Source organism: Poecilia formosa, unplaced genomic scaffold (genome assembly GCF_000485575.1).
Source record: "Poecilia formosa unplaced genomic scaffold, Poecilia_formosa-5.1.2 Scaffold45, whole genome shotgun sequence".
NCBI lineage: Eukaryota > Metazoa > Chordata > Actinopteri > Cyprinodontiformes > Poeciliidae > Poecilia > Poecilia formosa.
In genome coordinates this window covers 2,277,689-2,286,364 of record NW_006799984.1, presented here as the reverse complement: position 1 = coordinate 2,286,364, position 8,676 = coordinate 2,277,689, and the positions used below count along the sequence as shown (strand labels likewise).

Sequence of the window (8,676 nt, the reverse complement as noted above, 5' to 3'; positions counted from 1 at the left end):
TGTATATATATAAAAGAAAGTATTTTATGACATACTTTAAAACCAGACCCACCTGGAAAGTTGCTGAAAAGCTCCATCTTGATCTCATCTCATCACAGCAGGTTATTCCAATTAGATCCTAAAAAAAAACACACACAGTCATGTTTGTGATAGTGAGCGAGAAAATAACTTTCTAGACATGCTTCTCATTCAAGTGGTTAGCATGTAGATAGTATGCTATGGTTGCTATGGAGACTTAGTGCCACCAAGATGTCTTTCTGTGTTGCAGACCTTATGCTGTGATTTTTTTTAAAGATATTTTTATCTCCTTTCTCATCCTCTTGACAATGAATAGGGGCATGATTTGAACCTCCTTTGGGTTAGGGTTATCACAGTTCCAGTTCTTTTACACTTTTGCTGTGTTGATCTGACTGTACATAGTGTCTCGTTTACACAAGACTGTATTTTTCTGTCTTACATGATATGTTTCCTCATGTTTCCCAATTTCAAGAGAGGCCAAGAAAACAAGGAAACTATAAAAACAAAATAATCTTTTGTGCAGTGTTTTCTTAATAAAGTGCAAGCAATTATAATTTGAGAAAAAAAAATCTAAGCAACATTTTTTACAGTAGAGTTTAAGGAACTATAACACAAGAAATAAAATTTCAAGAGGGAATCTGAACCCAAAGTATTGATCTTTTCACTCTAGTATCAGTCTGAAACTAATGCTGAATTGGAAGCAACATTATGAATATTTTGTATGTATCCGTCCCCTTTAACTCTTATCAAAAAAACTTTAAGATTTAATCTTTATTCTGTATTCTACTGGTGATTACTTAAAACATGTCTTTAGTAATGTGAGACTCTATCTTTTCAAATTTATTTCAAGTAAAGGCTTTCTTCTTATTTCAGTGTAAGGTTATGCTACTCCAATAAAATATGAATCTGTGTTAAGGCTTTTCAAGGCTGCCTAAGCTCAGGATGTTACTTTAAACAAAAACAAGGTGCAGAGTATTTCCTCTGAGCAGGAACAGAAGATCAGGAGCAGTTTATGGAGGGCCAGATGAGGGGCCTTTAAGGTCTGGCAGAGCTATTCTTGTACCTGCCGACGATCAGGTTTCTGGTTAAGACGTAGCAGGTGCTGAAGAAACGCCACACATCTCTTTAGCTAGCAAATCTCTGCTAGACGTCCTGGCAGTGAATGAACATCAGGTGGGCTCAACAAGAGAACACGGAGCAAGAAATAATAACCATCGCTAAAAGATGCTCCATGCTTTCCAATCTGACGATAGTCAGACTGAAATGCAAAAAATGTTTCATGTTGATGTTGCAACAGAGTGCAACAAATCTCTTAAAGCTCTCATCTGTTGTTTTTAGCCTAATTATTAGAGAATTTTAACTGTTATCTTATTGTGCTGGTTATATTTAATCAAAAATAGCTTCATAAATGTGACAACATATTGGGGCTATTGTAGATTGAAAGAAAATTGCAGTAGATTTCCACCAAAAAAAATCTGAGAAACATTTCTGGGTTTGAAAACTTTAAAATTTGCTAGAAAGATTTTAGTATTAATCACAGACGTTTTCTAAAAAAAAATTGAAAAGTTCTAAGTTTGAAGAGTTGAAGTTTGCTATAAAAAATTCAGATATTTTCTACAAAATTTCTGAATTTCAAAAGTTTTACATTTTTGGCTTTTGAAACTCAGTAAATTTCTAAAGCGTTTGACTTTTTATACTCAGAAATTTCAAAATCTTTCTCAAAAATTTCTGAGATTAATCAAAAAATGTTTTTAGTTTTTTTCTAGCAGATTTTCAGCTTCTCAAACTCAAAAACTATTTGAGGTTTTTTTTCTCAGAAATTTGCTCTTTTTTTCTATCTACTATGCCGTCGTACATGATAGATCAATAAAGTATGAATTAAAATCAAATGTTGAATTTATGAATAACACTTCTTTCTAATATGTTGCAATAATAAGATTTTCTGATGCTTCTTTACAAAACCTAATCTAATACATATTCGCGTACAGATTCAAGAGAATAAGTTGCCAAAACCTCCGATGTTTGAGTCATAGCTCAAAACGCATGCTTCCTGTCATTTGTATAATTAAGGCAATAGGTAATGCACTAACAATGACACTTTGCAGCTCCTACAACTTCATATTGGTGCCCAGCCAACACATCCATCAGGTCAAACTAAGCCCCTGATTCAACAAGCGACTCTACCCTCTTCTGCATCAGTAATGCTTTAATTGAATCTCTCCCTGGCAGGATATGAAGCGCTATAGAGTCGCCCCCCTACCCTAACCCCCGCTGCATCACAGCATCTCTGCAGGCCGCTGCTGCCCTGCTGCCTGCAAAGTGAAAGGGGAAACGGACGGCATTATTCGATGCTAATTTGGTATTGACATGAATAGCTTCTGAGCTGAAGAGGCTTTCCCCTCTTTTTAGTGGTTTCATTCTTATTTATGCAGAAAAATCCTCCTCTATGAAGGGTCAGTTAGCTTACAGTATAAGCATTGTTGTTAGAAGAGCTGAACCTTCAGGCTAAATTCCTGTTTCTTTGGCTCCTCAGGTGTTTCTTTTGTCACACGTCAGGTAAGAACTAAACATATCTACTAATGACTGACATGTAAGAATTAAAATCTCACAAACCTGTAAGTATTATTTAATTCCAATATTTTCAGAATATAAAATACATGAATTAAAAACTGATTTCCATCATGCAGAATCTTTTTTTTTTTTAGATTCCTGGAGAGTAAACTAATGTTGTATTGCTGAGACTTTTTTTAATTTTTTGTACATAAACAGTGGCAACATTTTAGCATCTATTTTCTTCAGTTTTAGCAGAACCTCTTAAACTTTTAATCTGCTGACATTGGTTTGTTACCATGAATAATCAGCTCATCAGGTGAGAACGAAAAGTTGCAAGTCCCTTTGAAATGCTAATAGAGGGCTAACATCCAGAGCTGACCTCCAGTAGTGATCACAGCAGTGCTAAAGCTGTAATAAACCTGCATTAGTGCCTTTGATGCTCGTCTACTGTTCACACTCAAATGTCACCTGTTGGTCATAATATGTTTGCCCTTTGAATTAGGTGTGTCCTTCCAGGCTAAATACTTCCGTTAAAAATTGAGGAACGTGTTTGATGTGATGACCTGCCTAAAGATGCAGAGTTTCAAACCAAAAATATATAAATGAACCAATACAATCAATTAGCTTCCCCTTTACTGTCCTGTGCTACAGCAGGCCGGAGAGGAGCAGTGACCAAAAGATGAATAATGTACTTTTGTGTCAGGATGACTAATGCACGTACAGATCACTTGTCGGGATCTGTGTCTGGGGAGATGATGATAATAGCGAGTCCTCTCACTGAGATGATACAGCAGGAGGAGAGACAGATTATTTTTTTCTGTCTGGGGCATTTTTCCTATTAAAGGCTGCGCAGCTGCATCTCATTATGAATGAAGAAACAATGTGAACTTGAACTAAAGGAAAATGTCAGTGAGGAAATGTTGATATTATAAGAACTTGAAAAAGTTTATTTTTAACCATGAGTTTACACAATCCTCTTTACAGCAATTCATTTATCTATGAGATAAAGCTGCAAAATGTAACTTCTACAAATTATGTTTTTAGATATTTGCTGTAACTATCACCATATTGTGACATTTCAATATAAGACAAATAATCCCTGAAAAGTTTGTTGTCCTCCATCTCTTCCCTGAGCTGTTATTGCCACTCCCAACCAAAAACAACCAATCAGAGCCAGGACAATCAATCAAATCAATCAAATTTTAGTTGTATAGCACATTTCAGCAGCAAGGCATTTCAACATTTCAAAGTGCTTTACGTCATAACAAACACAAAAACACAGAGTCATGCAACATAGAATCAACTATCAAAACATTACATTAAGTCAAGTGCCGTCATTAAATTCATAATTGATTGTTTCAAATACAACTCTAACCAGGTCAAGATTTAAAGGACGAGGATCTTAGCGCTGTCAATCAATATCATGTACTCACTGCTCAATGTGCTAACGATAACTAGCGTTAGCATTCATGTCAGGCTATGTTGCAGGGGAGAGGGATCAGCATGGGAATGATTGACAGCACTAAGCCCCTCCTCTTGACTGTGATTGGTTGTTTCTGGCTGGAGTGGTTTATTTCTACACTTAGTACTGGGAGCACTGGGAAAAGACAAAGGAACTAATTCATTTATTTATTATTTTTGATAAAACTTACCAACTGTAGCTTTAAAGATAACTTCACATGTTTTCTAAAACTTTTTAAAAAATTTTCTAATGCTTTTTCTGAGCCTTTTTTTGTTGTTATTTAGTTCAGGTTGCAGCTTGCTACCTGAGATAAGAACAATGTTTGATGAGTCAAAGTCTGCAGGTAAACCAAGGTCAGTTTGTTCTTTGCTCAGTTTGCTAAAAGAAACTTTCTTTTTGTAAAAATATGCAAGAAACTTATTTTTTCCATATTTTCATCATAAAAAATTCTTGACAAAATTCTTAATTTCCAGGATTATTCATCCTCTTTCCCTTTCTGTCCTCTCCTTACTGTCCTCTCTACCTTCAGTGCAGTTTTCGACTTCCCTTTCTTTACTTACATCCTCCTCTTTCTCATTTTTTATCTCTCCTTTTCTCTCTGATACAAAGAAGCCTGAGCCCATGCAAGTAAAGTGGATAGAGGATTAGCTTAACCAGCGTCTCATCATACAAGAGTTGCTGAAATCTGAAAACCTTAATTGCCAACCGGAGCTCACATCCTCGGCACTATAAGCTGGACATGATGAGGGACCTGCTGCTGTTTCTGAAATTCAGGGCCACAAAGCTCATTATGCTAAGTTTGCTGATGCTGATATGTTGAAATGCCACAGTGGCACTCAAAGTAATTAAGAGGTAGATTCAAGACAGATCCTTTTGATTCAATCTGACTGAAATGGCCTCAGCAGTAGATGAAGTAATGATTAAACTCTGTTTTAATGTTTATAATGACTTGAGTGATGGGGGACGATTCGGAATCAACAGCACGTTTTAAGAAAAGTTTATCTGTGTAGCACATTTCAGCAACAGTTCAAAGGGTTTCACATAATAAAGCATAATATGGTCACCAATTATGAATCAACCAAGTTTCATAATTGGTTAGTTTGACATCTCAGTCGCATTCCTAATGCCAGTAACAAAAAACATGTCTGGAGTGTTTTAATGCTTTAAAATAGCATAAATCAAGAAGTATTTAGGGTTTTCCCCCTGTAGGCAACATTGTAAGTGAAAAATAAAATGTTTTCCTGTTTTTCCTTCAATATTTTTATTATGTGTTTAATAAACGGTGGTGCAGGTGTTGGCGCTGCTGCCTTGCAGCTTTCTTGGGTTCTGCATGGAGTTTGCGTGTTGTTCCACATAAATTGCCTTTAGGCATGAGAGTGTGTGTGTATGATTGTGTGCCAGTCCTCTGCTCATGCATAATCTCGTCATATGTCAAGTACTTGTCAAGCTCCAAACAAAAAAACCCAAAAATGTTAGCAATTAGATGAGAAACACGGCTCTTCCCTGGCAGCGGAAGCAATAACGATTAGAGGGGGAGAAAAAAATAATCAAAATGAAGAATAATATGCTATGATTTTTGCAGCCCTCTGTATTCTAAAGATGTATGGACACAGGACCTAAATCTGCCCGAACACACAATATATCGACAGCTTCCTTGTGCAACATTCATTTCCTGCTCAGCGACCAGGATCATCCTCCCATCAAACCGGGGATCAATAGGCTCATGTCCACTTCAGGTGATGGCAGCGCTGATAACCTGGCCTGTTTGCTCGCTTGCAGCAGAGATAATGCCGAGCCTCCAGCAGCCAGCCTTGTAATGAGTCACATGCAGAAGCAGGAGCGACTGATGTCATTTTGCATCACTTCATCTTCACTGTGGCCCAGACGCGCTGTTTGTGTTTATGCACGATGTGTCTGTGGATCTGCAGCGCACTGTAAGCTTTAATATGTGCACTTCCACACAGTGTGTGTGTGCGTGTGTGTGGAGGAGTGTTCGTCCCGGGGTTCTGCCTGCTGTTTAAGTCCATACCTGGAGGCTGACCTCATTTGTTGCAACGCTGCAGCTCAGGACAGACTGAAGTCACATGACCAGGCCCTGCCAAGTCCATATGGAGCTCAAGCCTCCTGCCGCATTTATTCCTCTGTAGCTGCGTTTCCATTACAAATGTGCTCAAAACTTTGTCAATATTCCACTAATATCAAAAAGCACTATTTTGTAATTGTGATGTTTCCATTAAATAAGAACAACAATTAAAATCACATGTAAATAAGGTTGTAAAGAACATGCCGCTCCTTGACCCTCTAACTACTTCCTGTTGTCTTCTTTGTAGTTTTTGCCAGTGACAACATCTGGTTGCTGATTATGTGACTCCTGTGATGCATAAAAAGTGTTTCCATTGCAGTTTTGCAAAATAAATCAATTTCAATTTGGCCAAAAAAAACTGCTATTGACCATTCATGATGTGTTTAGATTAGAAAGAAAGAAACTGTCCTAGTTCAATCATTATGGCAGTCCACACTCCTTTGTTGTTTATATGTGTTGTAGTTTTGATACAGTTTTTAACCGAGGTCTAGATTTCCATCAATAAACTAATATTAGACATTTTCAGAAAAAAAATCTTTCAATTTTCTTTGTGTTTAAAAACCAAAGCATTAGAGCCAAATGGTACAGCCAGACACTTTTCGTCACAGTGTGTGTTGGCCTTAGCTTTAAATATAACCACAATGTGCTCATGTGTGGGATTATAAAATACTTTTTAGACCAGGCATGCAAATTCTATCAAATTAAACCACCAGCTATGGCACATCCATGAAATTTCCATGTATATCAGAGAAAATGTATGTAACAGGCCGTAAATCAAAAGGATTGTGGCTATATAATTCTTACAGCTGTGATGCATTTAAAGCTAATGCAATCTGAAAGATATTAAGGTTTTATCAGTTTAATATTCAAATATACATGAAACTGAATTTCATTGTAAAACGGGCTGCATACCCCCGTTGTTAAGTACCATTTCTCCTATACTTCCAGGATCCAGCAGAGTAACTTTATATTTTTGCTAAGCACTCCCTCAGGGTCTCAGCAGTGATTTCACCCAGCCTCAGTCCCAGAGCATGACGGGATACGGAGCCATGCTCACTGTGAGCAGTGTAAGCCACTGCGACGACGCCCCGTGACTCATCCAAGTTGACATTATTTAAGATGAAAGTCAGGCTTGCTTCTCGTCAGTAATAACTGGAGGTAAAGGAAGGAGTTCAGAGAAAAGAGAGAAAATCCTTATATTTTATTTATGCAGCTGGCAGAAATGAGAATTACAAGCTGAATTCAGGCATGCAAAAAGACTTACAATAGGCTGAAGGTACAATGTGCAGGACATTTTGCATGGGTAATCTCTTTAATCTCACGGAAATTACAATTTTCCAAAGGAATGTCCTGATTTTGGCAGCTTTCTGCTTAAAACATATAAGTGTAACATGGATATGCAGAATGTAATATGCATTAAACTCACTGCTTTTATTTTTGAAACCATCATTTATAACATTGAGGATAGCTTACCGTTTACACTAACAGCTGTGAGTGTATTTAGACCAGGGGTGCCCTTCGTTTTGTTTGGTAGTTTCGGAAAAAGGGATGCATCTAAAAATTGCAGGATAAGATCCCCAGATCTACACCCTTTACACTAACGGGTGAAACTGGTGAAACAAGATCTATTATAAACAAGATGATTATACAAAAAAGATCTTTTTTGTATAATCATCATGAGAAAAAATAGAAAAAGAGGAGCTTAAATGAAATCTCTGTCTGCAAGACTGTAATATCAGATTGAAAAATGTAGAAAAATAAAAATTTTAAAGGAGCAGCATTATGTTTTCCAGTCACAGAATCATGTTATAGCACAATAAAGAAACTGTAATACCTTCAGTTGTTATAAAAATGCTGTGTATATCTCCAATAACTCATAAGAAATTTGAGTTTGAAGTTTGACATCTTGAAATTGGGTCATGTCTCTTTATGAAGAATAAATAAATAAATAAATAAATAAGAAGCTTCTGCTCTTTCCAAAACTCCGCCTTTGGCACGTCAGAAAGCAGTTCTGCATTAAAGGAGCAGTATTATGTAAAGTTAAATTTTTTTTTAGCTTTACATCATTTGATAATGTTATTCCCTCATCTAAGACATACCTGGAGTGTTGCCTTGATTCTTTCATGCATGTTTGACAAATCCTTTAATCTCCATGGCAACCAGTCAGCTGTGCAAAGCGCCTGGGTGGATTTAGTTCCCCCTTTGAGACGCAGCTCCTCATCGGAGAACAAAGTAACAAAGTTTCTTAATTGTGCAGTTTCCAAGAGTCTGAACTTTTGCATCACAGATCAGCCCTCCTGGACTCAGCTCCTTCAGACTAGCCAGCAGCAATCAGCAAACACCTGGTGAAACTGCATACCTACAGAGCTCACTGTGTTAGCTACTTCTCAATGCAACACTGGCAAAATCATTGTTAAAGGTTTAATAGAGGGGCCATGTTGTAATGACTTCCTGAAGGCAGAATTTCAGAAAGAGCAGGAGTTTTTAAAGAGACAGAGGCCCAATTTCAAGATGATAAATTACAAAGTCAAGGTTAAGTCGCATTATATATATATATATA

The 8,676-nt window shown here is 37.0% G+C and overlaps 1 protein-coding gene across 2 annotated transcripts in view; it reads right to left on the bottom strand.

Moving 5' to 3' along the window:
* The window catches only part of LOC103138012 (zinc finger E-box-binding homeobox 1-like), a 103,348-nt gene that overhangs the window by 63,605 nt on the left and 31,067 nt on the right, over positions 1-8,676 (bottom strand). The window contains exon 3 of one of the 2 annotated variants that reach the window (XM_016671478.1): positions 53-118. The exons of the other annotated variant lie outside the window; for it this stretch is intronic. Coding sequence (XP_016526964.1) covers positions 53-77 — 25 coding nt within the window. The 5' untranslated portion in view covers positions 78-118. The remainder of the gene's footprint in view (positions 1-52; positions 119-8,676) is intronic. 2 annotated transcript variants of the gene reach the window in all.